This window comes from Anolis sagrei, chromosome 9 (assembly GCF_037176765.1).
Source record: "Anolis sagrei isolate rAnoSag1 chromosome 9, rAnoSag1.mat, whole genome shotgun sequence".
NCBI classification, from domain to species: Eukaryota; Metazoa; Chordata; class Lepidosauria; order Squamata; family Dactyloidae; genus Anolis; species Anolis sagrei.
Genome location: NC_090029.1, coordinates 33,322,259 through 33,341,586, shown reverse-complemented (window position 1 = coordinate 33,341,586; position 19,328 = coordinate 33,322,259). Strand labels below are relative to the sequence as shown.

The 19,328-nt window shown below is 43.4% G+C and overlaps 1 protein-coding gene across 1 annotated transcript in view; it reads left to right on the top strand.

The window, feature by feature from the left end:
* Positions 1-19,328, top strand: part of TMC3 (transmembrane channel like 3) — a 47,085-nt gene that overhangs the window by 3,747 nt on the left and 24,010 nt on the right. The window contains exons 3-12 of the mRNA XM_060755208.2: positions 167-310; positions 2,258-2,333; positions 4,415-4,496; positions 4,880-4,986; positions 7,212-7,310; positions 7,418-7,560; positions 10,395-10,542; positions 13,874-13,917; positions 14,014-14,161; positions 18,898-19,007. Coding sequence (XP_060611191.2) covers positions 167-310; positions 2,258-2,333; positions 4,415-4,496; positions 4,880-4,986; positions 7,212-7,310; positions 7,418-7,560; positions 10,395-10,542; positions 13,874-13,917; positions 14,014-14,161; positions 18,898-19,007 — 1,101 coding nt within the window. The remainder of the gene's footprint in view (positions 1-166; positions 311-2,257; positions 2,334-4,414; positions 4,497-4,879; positions 4,987-7,211; positions 7,311-7,417; positions 7,561-10,394; positions 10,543-13,873; positions 13,918-14,013; positions 14,162-18,897; positions 19,008-19,328) is intronic.

Here is a 19,328-nt window from a genome sequence, read left to right as displayed (position 1 = left end):
AGAAAGACGTCTCAATCCGAAGCTAAAGCCGTAATGACTGGGGTGGGAGGAAAGCAAGAAAAAGTGGGATAATTTCAGAGTCATGACCATTGTTTTGATTTTTCCCCAAGGATACCTATAAGGTGGATTTAACTTGTGTTTCCTATTGGATGCTGCTCCTCTTTAGCAATTCAGATGAAGACAAAGGAGAGGAAAAGGTCGACAGTAATGACCCAGAGCAGATCTTCCAGAACATACAGTTCCAGAAGGAGATCATCGCCAACATCCGTTGCAGACCGTGGCCCATGAGGCAGAAACTCAGGGCACTCAGGTGAAGAAGCTTCTCCACATAAATGCTGCCAAGAAAGAAATCATCTGTTACGTTTGGTACTTCGGAGTCATGGAGCATTTTTTTTTAAAGATGGGGGCCTTAGGAATGGGGGCAGGGGTTGTTTCTCCATCGCTGTCTTGTCCTATTTGGAGATGGAATTATAGTGCTATAATTGTCTCTAGTTCAATGAATTCAGATGATTGGGTTGCTGTGAGTTTTCCAGGCTGTATGGCCATGTTCCAGAAGCATTCTCTCCTGACATTTCTCCCACATCTATGGCAGGCATCTTCAGAGGTTGTGAATTCTGTTGGAAACCAGGCAGGTTTATATATCTATGGAATAATGTCCAGGGTGGGAGAAAGAACTCTTGTCTTTCACTACCTCTGAGGATGCCTCGCTACCTCTGAGGATGCTTGCCAAAGTGCAGGCGAAACGTCAGGAGAGAATGCCTCTAGACCATGGCCATACAGCCCGAAAAAACCTACAACAACCCAGAACTCTTGTCTGTTTGAAGCAAGTGTGAATGTTGCAATTGGCCACCTTGATTAGCATCAAATAGCCTTGCAGCTTCAAAGTCTGGCTGCTTCCTGCCTGGGGGAATCGTTTGTTGGGAAGTGTTAGCTGGCCCTGATTGTTTCATGTCAGGAACAGGCCATATCATGTACAGTTATATACACTCTGAAAGAAGGTAAAGGTAAAAGTTTCCCCTTGACATTAAATCTAGTCGTGTCCAACTTTGATGGGTGGTGCTCATCTCCATTTCTAAACCGAAGAGCCTGCATTGTCCGTAGACACCTCCAAGGTCATGTGGCAGGCATGACTGCATGGAGTGCTGTTACCTTCCCACGATCTACTCACATTTGCATGTTTTCAAACTGCTAGGTTGGCAGGAGCTGGGGCTAACAATGGGAGCTCACCCCATCCATGGATTCAAACCACTGACCTTTCAATCAGCAAGTTCTACAGCTTAGCAATTTAAGCGGCTGTGCCACTGTGGCCCCATAAATTAGTACTTATAATTGAAGACTCTCTCTCTTTCTCTATCAGACTATTTTCAGTGGGGAAAATATATATTTGACAGTGTATTGTCGAAGGCTTTCATGGCCGGAATCACTGGGTTGTTATAGGTTTTTTCGGGCCATATGGCCATGTTCTAGACACATTTTCAGGCTATATGGCCATGTGCCTTTCATGTTTATTTGAGAATACAGAAATGCTGGACCACTCTGTCAGACGACACAGAGAAGCCACTGAAATCCACAAGAAGCATGTGGACAATTTCAACAGAAAGGAGGAAACCATGAAAATGAACAAAATCTGGCTACCAGTATTAAAAAACTCAAAAATTACAACAGCACAACACAGGGAGGAAACAAACAAGGACATCTAATCACTTCTCAACAAAAGATTGTTCCAGGCACGGCCAGGCAATCAAATGCTAACCAAGGTGGTCAACTGAAACATTCACACCTAACTCCAGCAGACAAGAGTCCTTTGTCCCACCCTGGTCATTCCACAGATATATAAACCCTTTTTCCTAGTTCCAACAGACCTCACTACCTCTGAGGATGCTTGCCATAGATGCAGGCGAAACGTCAGGAGAAAATGCCTCTAGACCATGGCCATATAGCCTGAAAAAACCTACAACAACCCTATATATTTGACAATTTGCTTTTTTATATGAAGTGTGACAGATGTACCCATCCGGTTCTTCACGTTTCCAAGACCTTGCAGAGGTTGACTAGTCCTTGTAGCAAAGTATCAAGATCAAATGCAATCCCATCTTACTTTTGAAAGGGGGGAACTTGAAGGAGACAATTGGTTTACCGTTGCATATTTTCAGCATTAATTCACATCTGATTGCAGTTATGAACGAGGGGGGAATGGCAGGGGCTCAGAAAGGGTCCCTTTGGGTACACGGAGCCACACTTTCTTCTCTATCAGCAGGCAAGCGAAAGAAATTGTGTTGAAGTACGAAGGCCGCCTGACTCGGACAAGAGGCTACCAGGCAGCTGGAGCAGAGGTAGGTCTGCTTTTCGTCAGCATCTCCAGAACTCACTTTTCATGGAAACGATGACACAAAGCAAAGTACTTCCCATATTTCACAGCAGAGAGAACACAGCAACCTACAGATTGCTAATTTTGTTTTCTGTCTGTGTTTTTATAGTTTTAACTATTGTTTCAGGAAGAAATACAACAGAGGTCTCTCGCAGATTGATCTAAACTAAAGAAACATGCTTTGTTTACTTCCTTGGCTTTGCCAGATTTTGCTAGTTGTTGTTTCCAGGTGCATCTGCGATTCTTTGGATCAGGGCTCTGTGGTTTGCTGAGATTAACCGATGATGTGAAGCATAAATATATTCCTGTTTTAAACATTGTTCAAGTTATGATTTTACTGACACACTGTAACTCAATGGAAGGAAGACAAGAGAAAAATACCTTTTTTTGAGATGTTTAGGGGGGAAAGCCCTCTTGAAGATAGTGTTGAAATGATGTTGCTGATCCTGGGAATAATCTTAGGTAACATATTCAGGGACAACATAAATATTGTTTGATACTTCTTTTTAAAAACTCAAAGAAACAGAACAATGGCTGGATCTACACTGCCATATAATGTAGATTAGCTGCCTTGCACTGGATTATATGAGTCGACATTGCTATATAGGGCTGGGTTTTAGCACAGCGGGTTAAACCACCAGCTGCAGAAAATCTTGCCAATTTAAAGGTTGACATTTCAAGTCTGGACTGGGGTGAACACCCAACCGTCAGCCCAGCTTCTGCTCATCTAGCAGTTCAAAAACAGTAATGTGAGTAGATAAATAGGTACCGCTTTGGTGGCGAGGTAATAAAATGTGTCCATGCAGACATGCTGGTGATTTACGAGAGCGTCTAAAGACAACAAAGCTCCTCGGCATGGAAGATGGAGCGACAGCACTTCCCCATGGCCAGAGTGGAGCACAGCCTCCAGATGCCAGAGATGGAAAAAGATGGGAAACCTTTACCTCTGTTTATGTACTGTCTGTCTTTGTTAACTGTGTAACAGCATTGAAAGTTTGCCATATATGTGTACTGTAATCCGCCCTGAGTATATAGGGCAGAATATAAATAAAGTATATTATTATTTGAAACACAACAAGATGAGTACACAGCAGACAAGATCACTCTGATGGCTGTTGTATTGGATCACACATTGGACACTTCCCAAATGTCTAGGACTGTGTGATGTATCGGTGAATAATGTGTGCAGATCCCAGTAAAGTGGCCTTTTTCAGCTGGCAGATGATATTTTTTTCAGTGCCAATTGTGTTTAAGTGCAGGCCAAGGTCTTTAGGCATTGCACCCAGTGTGCCGATCACCACTGGGACCACCTTGGCTTGTGCCAGAGTCTTTGCAGTTAGATCTTTAAATCCTTATATCATGTCAGCTTTTCCAGTTGTTTCTCTTCAATCCTGTTGTCACCTGGGATTGCAACATCAACAATCCATACGTGGTTTTTTGACATGATTGTGAGGTCAGGAGCATTGTGCTCCAGAACTCTGTCAGTCTGAATTCGGAAGTCCCAAAGTAGTTTGATGTGTTCATTTTCTGTAACTTTTTCTGGCTTGTGATCCCACCAGTTCTTTGTCACAGGCAGTTGGTATTTGTGGCACAAGTTCCAATGGATCATCAGAGCAACAGTGTTATGCCTCTGCTTGTAGTCTGTCTGCGCGATCTTCTTGCAGCAGATGAGGATGTGATCTGTTGTTTCATCTGCTTCCTTGCAGAGTACACTTGGGATCTGTCGTCAACTTTTCAATTTTCCATCCATGGATTACTACTACTACTACAAAAAGTACTACTATTACATAATCCAGTTCAATGCCATTAACTTGCATTTTGAAACTGCATTATATTGTATTGTAGATCCAGCCAACAACTATTGCAATACTGCAATTTCCTAATGCATCCAACTTATTTGAAGAATCAGTGGAAACCTTTGCCACAGCAGGGATATCAACTGTAATTATCACTCAGATGAAAGGGAAACTTATCTGAATAGGGATTGCCATTGTTTCATAACAAATAAAGTTGTTGTTTTTTTAAAAAAATGTGTGCTTTTCCTAGCTCTGGCGTAAATTTGTTCGGCTCGCATACAACTTTATGGTCATCTTTATTCCTTGGGAAATGAGAATCAAGAAAATTGAAAGTAAGTATAAAGATTCCCAAAGAATTGAAACGGAAAAGAACTACAGTCAAGGAAATGTCTTTTCAAATTTTGTTTTAAATTAACAATATAATTCAGATGATACTACTACTACTACTACTACCAATAATAATAATAATAATAATAATAATAATGCACGTAATTTATATTCCACTTTAAGGGGAAAAGGAAAGGGTCTGAGGCTGTTAAGAATTGTGAGAGTTGAAGTCCAAAACACCTGGAGGGCCCAAGTTTGCCCATGCCTGACCTAGACACTAAAGATAAATAACCTGTCCTTGTCTGTTGTCTCTTAGTGAAACAGCTGTGAATTTCACAACTCCCCTAAGCCCCCCCCCCTTTTTTATTTTTTATTTTTTTGGTTTCAGGCCATTTTGGTTCCGGAGTCGCGTCTTACTTCATTTTTCTGAGGTGGTTGTTTGGTATCAATATTGTCCTCACCATCATGACAGGAGCCTTTGTTGTTTTACCAGAGGTAAGTGATGGTTTGTAAATCAGTGTGTGTTCAGTGACATTTCAGAAATGAAAGCATTCATGAAGCAGTAAAATTAGTGTATACATGGGGGAACGGGCATGACAAAGGGAAATTCATCTAGTTTTTTAACTGGTTTGAAATTTAGTGAGAAGTTGTTATTGTGTGGATTCAAGTCATTTCTGGTTTATGGGCATCCTAAGGCAGATGTGTCTAACTCCTTTTCATCCTTATGGTTGCTTCCAAAGGGCCATTGAATCCATGGATGGAGAAACCATGGATACAGAGGGCCAATTATAATATTTTTACGTAAGAGTTAGAGCTGCAGTTGGAGTTGGAGCTCAATAACATCTAGGTCCCCAGATGTTATTGAATGGCACCGCTGGTTTCTGGAGTTGTAGTTCAATACTCAAACCACCATGATGGCTGTAGAGTTCCATTATCTACAGGGCAGGGCTGTAGCACAGCAGGTACCAGCTGCAGTAAATCTTGCCAGTCGAAAGGTTGATATATCAAAGCCTAGACTGGGGTGAGCTCCTGGCTTTTAGAACAGCTTCTGCCTACCTAGCAGTTCGAAAACAAATGTGAGTAGATAAATAGGTACTGCTTTAAAGAGGGGACATATTTAAGGCACCCATAAAGAAATGCCAGGCAAATGCCAGCAATTCGATCAAGGAGGAGGTTTACAAACAAAGCTCTTCAGCAGGGAAAATGGAGTGACCGCACACACCCACACCCACCCTCGTGGCCAGAACCGAGCAGAGCCTCTAAGATGCCGAAGATGGGAAAGCCTATATATACCTCTATCTATGTACAGTTCTCTATCTTGTCAGTATATAACGGCATTGAACGTTTGCTGTGTATGCATTCTGTGATCCACTCTGAGCCCCCTTCAGAGTGAGAAGGATGGAATATAAATACTGTAAGTACATAAATAAACAAACAAATAAAGAAATGCACCAACTATATCAAATTGCTACAAAATACAGTCTCCATCAGTGTGTTGAATGGCACATTTACATTATTTAATATATTCATATTCAGTTTTCCTACCATGGCCTTGTATGTTATCCCTTCCCATTGATAGGTGGGTGAAGCTGAAGTACAAATGTCTTGTCCATGGTTGACCAGAGTTGTAGTTGCTTAGTAGCCCTATCTATTCCCAAATGCAGGCTCAGTTGTGAAGTTTGTTTCCAAAAGGTACCAAATGTGTCTAAACAAATTTTACAGAAATTGAGAGGGGGAGGAAATATGCTGAGGATATGTAGGTAAAGGTATTCCCCTGACATTAAATCCAGTCGTGTCCGACTCTGGGGGTTGGTGCTCATCTCCATTCCTAAACCAAAGAGCCGGCATTGTCTATAGACACCTCCAAGGTCATGTGGCCAGCATGACTTCATGGAGTGTAGTTACCTTCCCGCTAGAGCGGTACCTATGATCTACTGACATTTGCATGTTTTCAAACTGCTAGGTTGGCAGAAGCTGGGGCCAACAGCGGGAGCTCACGCCGCTCCCCGGATTCGAACCTGCAACCTTTCAATTATATCAGGATATGTATTCTTATGCTATAAAATGCAGTTGCCTAAGACTTGTTGTTTCAAAGTGATTTAATGCATTTTGATAGTTTTGATCTCATAGAATCATAAAATCAAAGAGTTGGAAGAGACCTCATGGGCCATCCAGTCCAACCCCCTGCCAAGAAGCAGGAATATTGCATTCAAATCACCCCTGACAGATGGCCATCCAGCCTCTGCTTAAAAGCTTCCAAAGAAGGAGCCTCCACCACACTCCGGGGCAGAGAGTTCCACTGCTGAACGGCTCTCACAGTCAGGAAGTTCTTCCTAATGTTCAGATGGAATCTCCTCTCTTGTAGTTTGAAGCCATTATTCCGCGTCCTAGTTTCCAAGGAAGCAGAAAACAAGCTTGCTCCCTCCTCCCCGTGGCTTCCTCTCACATATTTATACATGGCTATCATATCTCCTCTCAGCCTTCTCTTCTTCAGGCTAAACATGCCCAGTTCCCTAAGCCGCTCCTCATAGGGCTTGTTCTCCAGACCCTTGATCATTTTAGTCGCCCTCCTCTGGACACTGTGCATAATATTCCACTGCTGCCACCTATAACTCGTTCTTCAATCTTTTCTTCATTTGGTACCTTTTGGAAACAAACACCACTGTCATTTCTATCTAACCAGAGACGGGTTTCCTTTTCAGCCATTGTTTTTATTGCAGATCCTGGCTGGAGACCCTTTTGGAACCACTCCCAGCAAACGCATCCCGCAGGATCAACTGAAATCAGCACAAGACTTGGATACCATCTGGTCTTTGGGGGCAAGATGGAGAATCTGGATTTCATGCCCACACATATGATGGGATGGAGGGAGGGGGTGTGTGTCTTGATAGTGCTTCCTTCATTTGTCTTATTTTTTTAATTGCAGGGTTATCTCCAGTATTCTGTTTTATTCTATGGCTACTATGGCCAGGCAAGAAAGATTGGAACGGCTGGCTATCGACTGCCACTTGCATACTTCCTTGTTGGGATGGCCGTCTTCGCATACAGTTTCATCATCCTTTTAAAGAAGTAAAGCAATCCTTTTTATTTTAGTTTGATGTTTTATATTACGAATGCAGTGCAATTTGGAGGGGAAGGCTAAAAATTGTTCTAGACCCTTTCCTCTCAAGTTGTATATTCTTTTCCAGTAATATGAATAGTAATAATAATATTTATTTATTTTATTTTATTTACATCTTTTATATTCCGCCCTTCTCACCCCGCAGGGGACTCAGGGCGGATTACAGCGTACATAGAATCATAGAATCATAGAATCAAAGAGTTGGAAGAGACCTCATGGGCCATCCAGTCCAACCCCCTGCCAAGAAGCAGGAATATTGCATTCAAATCACCCCTGACAAATGGCCATCCAGCCTCTGTTTAAAAGCTTCCAAAGAAGGAGCCTCCACCACACTCCGGGGCAGAGAGTTCCACTGCTGAGCGGCTCTCACAGTCAGGAAGTTCTTCCTAATGTTCAGATGGAATCTCCTCTCTTGTAGTTTGAAGCCATTGTTCCGCGTCCTAGTCTCCAAGGAAGCAGAAAACAAGCTTGCTCCCTCCTCCCTGTGGCTTCCTCTCACATATTTATACATGGCTATCATATCTCCTCTCAGCCTTCTCTTCTTCAGGCTAAACATGCCCAGTTCCCTAAGCCGCTCCTCATAGGGCTTGTTCTCCAGACCCTTGATCATTTTAGTCGCCCTCCTCTGGACACATTCCAGCTTGTCAATATCTCTCTTGAATTGTGGCGCCCAGAATTGGACACAATATTCCAGGTGTGGTCTAACCAAAGCAGAATAGAGGGGTAGCATTACTTCCTTAGATCTAGACACTATGCTCCTATTGATGCAGGCCAAAATCCCATTGGCTTTTTTTGCCGCCACGTCACATTGTTGGCTCATGTTTAACTTGTTGTCCACGAGGACTCCAAGATCTTTTTCACACGTACTGCTCTCGAGCCAGGCATCCCCCATTCTGTATCTTTGCATTTCGTTTTTTCTGCCAAAGTGGAGTATCTTGCATTTGTCGCTGTTGAACTTCATTTTGTTAGTTTTGGCCCATCTCTCTAATCTGTCAAGATCGTTTTGAATTCTGCTCCTGTCCTCTGGACTATTGGCTATCCCTCCCAATTTGGTGTCGTCTGCAAACTTGATGATCATGCCTTCTAGCCCTTCATCTAAGTCATTAATAAAGATGTTGAACAGGACCGGGCCCAGGACGGAACCCTGCGGCACTCCACTTGTCACTTCTTTCCAAGATGAGGAGGAAGCATTAGTGAGCACTCTCTGTGTTCGTCCACTTAACCAATTACAGATCCACCTCACCGTAGTTTTGCCTAGCCCACATTGGACTAGTTTCCTTGCCAGAAGGTCATGGGGGACCTTGTCGAAGGCCTTACTGAAATCCAGGTACGCTACATCCACGGCATTCCCCGCATCTACCCAGCTTGTAGCTCTATCGAAGAAAGAGATCAGATTAGTCTGACATGACTTGTTTTTGATAAATCCATGTTGACTATTAGCGATGACTGCATTTGTTTCTAAGTGTTTGCAGACCACTTCCTTAACAATCTTTTCTAGAATCTTGCCCGGTATCGACGTGAGGCTGACCGGACGGTAGTTGTTTGGGTCGTCCTTTTTTCCCTTCTTGAAGATTGGGACCACATTGGCCCTCCTCCAATCTGCTGGAACTTCTCCCGTTCTCCAAGAACTCTCAAAGATGGTTGCCAATGGTTCCGAAATGACTTCCGCTAGTTCCTTCAATACTCTGGGGTGTAGTTGATCTGGCCCTGGGGACTTGAACTCATTAAGAGCGGCCAGGTATTCCTGGACGACTTCTTTCCCAATTTGGGGTTGGATGTCCTCCAAACCCTCATCCACTCCATCTTGCTGAGGTTGAAGACTCTCTTTTTGTATACACATATATGGCAAACATTCAATGCCAATTTTGACATACAACATATACAGACATAGACAGAGGCTATTTAACTTTTTCTGGCCGCCAGGGGAGCTGTCGCTTTCATCGTCCATCTGCGACACTGATGAAGCATTCCGCATTCCCCGCATGCTTCCCCGCTGGAATGCTTTGCTGGAGTCTTCTTTATGGCCTCATAAATCAGTTAATTTAGCCTCCCCACACTTTAAGGTGGTACCTTATTTTCCTACTTGACAGATGCAACTGTCTTTCGGGTTGCAAAGGTCAACAATAGGCTACACAATTGGTTGGAAACCCACTCCAACCCGGGCTGGCTTCGAACTCATGACCTTTTGGTCAGAGTGATCTTAATGCAGCTGACACTCAGCCAGCTGCGCCACAATATTCATCATCATCATTATCATCATCAAAGTATGGATTGTCGATGTTGCAATCCCAGGTGACAGCAGGATTGAAGAGAAACAACTGGAAAAGCTGACACAATATGAGAATTAAAGATTGAACTGACTTTGGCGCAAGCCAGTCAATGTGGTCCCAGTGGTGATCAGCACACTGGGTGCAGTGCCTAAAGACCTTGGCTTGCACTTAAACACAATTGGCACTGACAAGATTACCATCTACCAGCTGCAGAAGGCCACCTTACTGGGATCTGCACACATTATTGGCCAATACATCACACAGTCCTAGACACTTGGGAAGTATCTGATGTGTGATCCAATACAATAGCCAGCAGAGTGTCTGCTGTGGACTCATGGTGTTTCAAATAATAATAATAATAATAATAATAATAATAATAATAATAATAATACTTTATTTACATTCCACTCTATCTCCCCAAAGGGAATCAGAGCATAAAGCAATATGAAACATTCAACATTTCAAAGGGAGGTAACTGTTCAGCATGGGTCCTCTTCATTCTTCCTTTCCAGGATGGCTAAAAATTCAAGAATGAGCCTTGCAAGCGCCTCTGATGAAAATTACACCTTTTGCTGGAGAGTGTTCTGTGCCTGGGATTATCTTATTGGCAACCCTGAGGCTGCAGAGAGCAAATCTGCTGCCATTGTTAACAGCATCAGGGTAGGTGGTTCATGATTTGTTTAAAAAGAAATGGAACAAATACATTACAAAGCAATATCTCAGATCTTGATACTCAAGACGACTGGGAAAAGATTTTCATTTCTTAATAAGCCCAGTTTTACATGTTCCACACAAGAACCTATAGCTTTATTTATTTATTTATTTATTTATGATATTTATATTCCGCCCTTCTTACCCCGCAAGGGACTCAGGGCGGATTACAATGCACATATACATGGCAAACATTCAATCCCTTTAGACATACAATGTATATAGACAGACACAGAGGCATTTAACATTCCAGCTATTCTGGCTTCATGAGGGTATGCTCGATTCTGGCCACAAGGGGAGCTGCTGCGTCACCATCCACTTGTGATACCGAGTCCTTTGATGGAGTACTTCCTCATTCTCCTGCATGCTGCTGGAAGGTTTTATGGTGTCATAAATTAAATTAGCCTCCCCGCATAAAGCGGTACCTAATTTTCCTACTTCACCTAATTTTCCTACTTTCCTAATTTTCCTACTTCAGGCTGCATAGGTCAATAATAAGCTGGACTATTAATGGTCCAGAGCTTACTCTGACCAGGTCTGGCTTCAAACTCATGACCTCTCGGCAGGCATGTAGCTGAAGCCCCTCAAGCCCGCCCCCCAAAAAATCTAATGGTGGTCCGCGAGAAGGCCTTACTGGTACATTATTTAGACTGTTATGTTTATTCATATCATGATCTGACCACCATGCTCAATCTATCCCATATGTATGGAGGTATTGGGGTAACGATACAAAAGGTTTGCTAGGGTAGACCCTCTTTCACTCAGACTCAGCCCCCCACCCCACCCCCGAAACAAAATCCTGGCTACGGGCCTGCCTCTCGGTCAGTAGTGATTTAATACAGCTGGCTACTAACTAGCTGCATCACAGCCCAGTCTTGTATGTGCACATGCTTTAAAGCAGGGCTTCTTACATTTTTCTGCTTACAACCCCTTTCTGCCTGAAATTTGTTTTACATGTTCCTGGATATATAAAGTATTATTTATTCATTCAGTCATTTATGACTCTTCATGACTTCGTGGACCAGCTCACGCCAGAGCTTGCTGTTGGCCATGGCCACCCCCAGCTCCTTCAAGGTCAAGCCAGTCACTTCAAGGATACCATCCATCTGTCTTGCCCTTGGTCAGCCCTTCTTCCTTTTTCCTTCCCTTTTCCCCAGCATCATTGTCTTCTCTAAGCTTTCCTGTCTTCTCATGATGTGGCCAAAGTACTTCATCTTGGCCTCTAATATCTTTTCCTCCAGTGAGCAGTTGGGCATTATTTCCTGGAGGATGGACTGGTTGGATCTTCTCGCAGTCCAAGGCACTCTCAGAACTTTCCTCCAACACCATAGTTCAAAAACATCTCTCTTCCTTTGCTCAGCCTTCCTTCTGGTCCAGCTCTCACATCCGTAGGTTACTATGGGGAATACCATTGTTTTGACTATGTGAATCTTTGTTGCCAGTGTAATTGGTCATTGCTCTCCTCCCAAGAAGGAAACGTCTTCTGATTTCCCAGCTGAGGTCTGTGTCTGCAGTCATCTTCACGTCTAGAAATACAAAGTCTGTCACTGCCTCCATGTTTTCTCCCTCTTTTTTCCAGTTATTGGTCAGTCCAGTTGCCATAATGTTGGTTTTGTTGATGTTTAACTGCAACCCAGCTTTTGCACTTTCTTCTTTCATCTTGGTTAGAAGGCCCCTTAGCTTCCCCTTTCTTTCTTTCATCCATCAGAGTGGTATCATCTACATATGTAAGGTTGTTAATGCTTCTTCCAGCAATTTTAACTCCAGCCTTGGATTCGTCAAGCCCCACATGCTGCATGATGTGTTCTGCATACTAGTTGAATAGGTCGGGCAAGAGTATATAGCCCTGCCATACTCTTTTCCCAATCTTGAACCAGTTGGTTGTTCTGCGGTCTGTCCTTACTGTTGCTACTTGGTCATTATACAGATTCCTCAGGGGACAAACAAGGTGGCTTGGGATCTCCATACCACCAAGAACTTGCCACAATTTATTATAATCCACACAGTCACAGGCTTTAGAATAGGATATATAAAGTAGGTATAAAAATCAAGCATTTACTGATAACAAATCATCACTTGCAAGGCTTGCAAGACAGGCTGATCTTACTTTTTATGAAGTACAGCTGTAGCATCTTCTGCAGAGTCCATTTGTATACACACTACAGATTTGAGTAAATGTCTAAAGCAGCCACTAAATGGCATTCAAAAACCTTTTACTGTTGACAAATTTAAGACCCAACACTGAGTTAAAGGGATCCCATTTGGGGTCAAGGACACACAGTTTAAGAAGCACTGCTTTAAAATAATCTATGATCCTATGAATTTTCTTTCTTCAGCAAGGAATACTCAGAGGTGTTCTCAGCCAAGTACTAACCAGGCTAACCCTGCTCATCTTCCAAAATCAGGTAGCATCTCATGCCGTTAGGGATTTAGACCAGCATCGGGTTTTGGACTACAGCAGGGCTCAAATCCCCACATAGTCATGCAAACTCAATGGTGACATTGGGAAAGACACACTCTCTCAGCCTCAGAGGAAAGCCAAGGCAGACCCCTTCTGAACAAATTTTGGCATGACAACCATGTGATAGGTTTGCCTTAGGGTCACTGTGAGTCCGAAATAAATTGAAGGCACACAACAACAACATACAGTTGAATTTCTACATTTAAACATGGAATTCTCTAACACATTATGAATACATGTCTTTTCAATTGTGTTTAAATAAAAATATGAATAATGTATTGTGTTTATCAAATTACATAAGGAGCCCCCGGTGGCACATTGGGTTAAACCCCTGTGCCGGCAGGACTGAAGACCAACAGGTCGTAGGTTCAAATCCGGGGAGAGGTAGATAAGCTCCCTCTGTCAGCTCCAGCTCCTCAAGCAGGGACATGAGAGAAGCCTCCCACAAGGATGATAAACACATCAAGTCATCCGGGCATCCCCTGGGCAACGTCCTTGCAGACAGCCAATTCTCTCACACCAGAAGCGACTTGCTGTTTCTCAAGTCGCTCTTGACACAACAAAAGAAATTACATGCAAATATGTGTATATTAGGTACACCTGCATAAAATGTGTACATGCAAAGATATGTAAATCCAGATTTTCAGAAGAACTGGTCAAAAATGGGAGATGTTTGGGATGAGAGTAGAAAATGCTGTAAATCCAAAATTAATGAATTTCTTTGTGCCTTACAACAACATGCATTGTCCCTACTCAGCACAGTCAATGTACACGTCATAATATTTCATGATATTTCAATATCTTTTGGACTCTTTCCAGGAAGCTATCCTGGAAGAACAAGAGAAGAAGAAAAGCACAAACATGTATGTATAGTGATTTATGCCCAGCTCTTTTCTTTCTCTCTGCTCAATATATTCTTTAGGAAGCAATTGCCATTCTTCCCTATGCTTTTTTGGCAGGGCAGTGACGATAACCTTGAGGATCATTGCAAATATCCTTGTGCTGCTTTCACTCGCTGGAAGCATTTACATCATTTACTTTGTGGTGGATCGATCCCAAAAGTTAGAGCGGACGAAAACGGAGTTGACTCTCTGGGAGAAGAATGAAGTAAGAGATGGGTATTTAAGAAAAATCTGATAGATGGTACAACAATTGACTTGATCTGAATGGATTCCCAAAGAAAATTTATAAAATACTTAAGGCCATTTAAGGCTAATTAAACATCTTCAATAATAATAATAATCATCATCATCATCATCATCATCATCATCATCTTTATTTATATTCCACTCTATCTCCCTGAGGTGACTCAGAGTGGATTACAACATACACAGATTGGCAAACATAATAATAATAATAATAATAATAATAATAATAATAATAATACTTTATTTGTACCCCGCTACCATCTCCCAAGGGACTCGGTGCAGCTTACATGAGGCCAAGCCCAAATACAACAGTACAAGTAATAATAACAACAATACAAGCAATTAAAATAAAAACATCAAACACTAAAAAATGTAACAATTAACAATAAGACAACACACAATTAAAACTGTGGGTAGGCCAAATGTAAAGTTAAAATTGGAAGTAATGCCGGGGCATGGGCGAAAAGGTGAAAGTAGCGTTTGTGGAAAACATACAAGCAGACCTAAATGTAAAGTGCTTTGGAGGACAAAGTGCTATGGGAACATTATTCTGGAAAGGCACACTGGAACAACCATGTCTTCAGGCTTCTCCTAAAAACTCTGGTTGGGGCTTGCCTGATGTCCTTAGGGAGTGAGTTCCAGAGTCGAGGGGCCACCACCAAAAAGGCCCTCTCTCTTGTCCCCACCAATCGTGCTTGCAAAGCTGGTGGGATCAAGAGCAGGGCCTCTCCAGATGATAGAAGAGATCATGTGTTGGTCAGTCGCAAGGCCGAACAGGGTATAGGGTTACAGCCTGTGCTGGATGGGGTCGCACTCCCCTTGAAGGTGCAGGTTCGCAGCTTGGGTGTGATCCTGGATTCATCGTTGAGCCTGGATCCCCAGGTTTCAGCGGTGACCAGGGGAGCATTTGCACAGCTCAGGCTTGTGCGCCAGCTGCGCCTGTACCTCTGGAAGTCTGACTTGGCCACGGTAGTACATGCTCTGGTCACATCCTGCCTTGACTACTGCAACGCTCTCTACGTGGGGCTGCCCTTGAAGATGGCCCGGAAGCTTCAGCTAGTCCAGCGCGCGGCAGCCATGTTACTAACAGGAGCGGGAAGCAGGGAGCACACAACGCCCTTGTTGTTCCAGCTCCACTGGCTGCCCATCTGCTACCGGGCCCAATTCAAGGTGCTGGTGTTGGCCTACAAAGCCCTAAACGGTTCCGGCCCAAAATACCTGTCTGACCGCATCTCGGCCTACGAGCCCACGAGGACCTTGAGATCGTCTGGGGAGGCCCTTCTCCCGATCCCGCCTGCATCACAGGCACGCCTGGCGGGGACGAGAGAGAGGGCCTTCTCGGTGGTGGCCCCCCGGCTGTGGAACACCCTCCCTGTAGACATCAGACAGGCGCCCTCCCTTATGACATTCCGCAAGAGCCTAAAGACATGGTTATTTGAGAAGGCATTTGACTAAGTGCTACAACAATTGGCAATGATGACTGGAACGGAATATGGATAACGAGATTGATTTATGATTCTACGATGAGACGGCGCAGATGATTTAGTGTAATTGTATTATTGATAGTCATGTTGATATTTTGTTGTGATATTCCCTTATTGTAAACTGTTTTTATATGTTGTACACCGCCGTGAGTCGCCCTAGGGCTGAGAACGGCGGTCAACAAATGCAGTAAATAAATAAATAAAATGTGGGTTCGTATACAGAAATGAGGTCATGCAGGTAGGCGGGTTCCAAACCGTTCAGGGCTTTGTAGGTAAGAACCTGCACCTTGAATTGGGACCGGAAAATGAACGGCAACCAGTGGAGCTCCTTGAACAGGAGGGTTGACTGCTCCCTGTAAGGAGCCCCAGTTAACAACCTGCCTGCCGCCCGTTGGACCATCTGGAAAAGGCAAACATTCAATGCCTTTTAATACAGTGGAATAACAATTACACACAATTACGCAGAACAAAGGTAAAGGCTTCCTCTTTTATCTACAGCTTTTGGAGACAGTGCTCAACTCCGGCCATGGAGAGGTGCTCTTTCTCCATTTGCTAGCCAAGGAGCCTGTTGTCTGTAGACTTCTGGTCGTGTTGCTGGCATGGCTGCATGGATGTCTTTATTACCTTCCTAGCAAAGCAGTACCTATTTATCTAATCATATTTGCATGTTTTCAAACTGCTAGGTTGGCAGGAGCTAGGGCTAACTGGGAGTTCCCTTTGACCCACGGCTTTGAACTGTCAACCTTTAGGTCAGCAGATTCAACAGTTCAACCTGTTGCACTACCACGGCCCCCAGTATCATCTTAAAGTTTGGCCAAGTTTTGCCATCTCGAAGTATTTCCCCCCAAAAATCACTATTTTTGATGGAGAGAATAATAGAGTAACATAATAACACCAGATGAGATCTAGCAAACAATCCAGTAGACCTTTCGATACAAGAAATGTAAGATTCCTTGCATGCATTACATTATCATTTAAATAGAAACAGTAACAAATAATTACCATTACTTGTTACTGTTGCTACAGCCCAGAAAGCAATTAATTTGGCTACTTGTTGCTGACAAATGACACTTGCTATTCCTGTTGTGTTACTTTTAACATATCGGAAAATATTTTCACTCACTTGCAGAAGGAAACTGTAGCAAACCATATGGCTGCCCAAATGCACTGCACGCACATTCTTTGGGCAGGTATGCAGCAGAAGTCACAATCTCTTTTGATTCACGTTTTAATTTTCCTTTATGTGCTTTTGTAATGTAACTCCATAGAACAGACCTCTCTCTGATTGGCATGCTTTTATTTTACCTTATCATTCAGTCCAGTGACTTCACCATGTTTGGGTTGCTGTGAGTTTTCAGAGCTGTATGGCCATGCTCCGGAAGCATTCTCTCCTGACGTTTCGCCCACATCTATGGTTGTTTCTTGAAGGAGAGGAGTGAAGGGGCTGTTCTAATTTCTGGGTTGCTGTGAGTTTTCCAGGCTGTACGGCCATGCCCCAGAAGCATTCTCTCCTGATATTTCACCCACATCTATGGCAGACATCCTCAGAGGTTGTGAGGTCTGTTGGAAACTAGGCAAGTGAGGTTTGTATATCTGGGGAATAATGTCCAGGGTGGGAGAAATAACTCTTGTCTGTTGGAGGCAAGTATGAATGCTGCAGTTGGCTACCTTAGCATTGAATAGCCTTGCAGCTTCATAGCCCGGCTGCTTCCTACCTGGGGGAATCCTTTGTTGGGAGATGTTAGCTGGCCCTGATTGTTTCCTGTCTGGAATTCCCCTGTTTTTTTTAGTGTTGTTCTTTATTTGCTGTCCTGATACAGCAAATAAAGGGAAACACTGACCGCATAGGGAAGCTGATGAAGAAACACAACCTACAATCTATCAACAGACCCACCAAGAAAAACCAACAAATGCTACGTTCAGCAAAGGACAAGAGGGATCCTCTCACCTCTGCAGGATTCTACCATGTACCATGCAGCTGTGGACAAGTTTACAGAGGGACCCCCAAATGCAGCATTGCCCAGACGTGAATCCAGGAAAATGAAAGGCACTGCAGACTACTTCAACCAGAGAAGTCAGCCATAGCAGAGCACCTGATGAACCAGCCTGGACACAGCATATCATTTGAGAACCCAGAAATGCTGGACCACGCTCACAACCACCATGTCAGACTACACAGAGAAGCCATTGAAATCCACAAGAAGCATGTGGACAATTTCAACAGAAAGGAGGAAACCATGAAAATGAACACAATCTGGCTACCAATATTTTTTTTAAAACCCTCTAAAATCAGGACAGTAAATAAAGAGGAACACTAAAAAAAAAACCACAGGGGAATTCCAGACAGGAAACAATCAGGGCCAGCTAACACCTCCCAACAAAGGCTTCCTCCAGGCAGTGAGCTTTGAAGCTGCAAGGCCATTCAATGCTTATCAAGGTGGCCAATTACAACATTCACACTTGTCTCGAACAGACAAGAGTTCTTTCTCCCACCCTGTACATTATTCCACATTATTCCACATTATTCCATTATTATATAAAACTCACTTGCCTAGTTTCCAATAGACCTCACAACTTCTGATGATACCTACCATAGATGTGGGCAAAATGTCATGAGAGAATGCTTCTGGAACATGGCTGCACAGCAACCCAGTGATTCTGGCCATTAAAGCCTTTGACAACACATTCACAATGTTTGAATATGTTGCTTAAGTAATTGTGTGGTTTCTGTTATGGGGGACCACCACTGAAAACCCTGGCTGGTGATTGGCCAAGAGATTTAATGAACATTTTTGACCAGCAATATCCTGGTAAAGTCTTCTGCAGCACATTGGCAAGAGAGTCTAACAAGCAGCACAAACAAATAAAGCCCTGTTTGGTCCCCCTAAAAATACAAATAAGTCTAAATCTAATCCATCTCATTTATGAGCAGCCAGAACAGTGCGGATCTAGGCAATTCAGAGTCTGAATGTATCAATCGATAAAAGAAATATCTGTCTAATATGAAAGCACTTTTGGTGTTCTTTAGAGCAGTAGTTCCTAAGCTTAAGTGGCTGAGGGGGAAAAGAAAAGGGCCTGAGTGGGAATTGTGGGACTTGAAGTCCAAAATACCTGGAGGGAGGGCCCAAGTTTGCCCATGCCTGTGTTAGATGATTCTCCCCTCTATTCCTTCAGCAGCTGAACTGAAATCAATGTGTGCACTTCTTTCTAGGTGAGTGTTGTTGTCTCGCTCATCACAATGCTTGCCCCATCTGCCTTTGAACTCATAGCTGCGTTGGAGATGTACCACCCGCGAACCACTTTACGGTTTCAGCTTGCCAGGTATGTGAACAGTGAGCATAGCAAGGCTGGGCTCTGCTGACATCTAGAGTGGAAAGAAGGCACAGGAGGTGTCTCATGCGGACAATGACAGTGGCAGCAGAATCTGATAAAAAGTGCCTGCTGCCAACAACAAAAAAATAATGATCGAAACAACCCATCTTATACATTTAACATGGGTCTGTTTAGCCTGCAGAAGAGAAGGTTGAGAGGAGATCATAACTATGTTTAAATATGTGAAAGGCTGTCATAAGGAAGGGGGAGAAGGAGTGTTTTCTGCTCCCCTGGAAACTAGGGCTCAGATCAATGGGTTCAAATGACAGG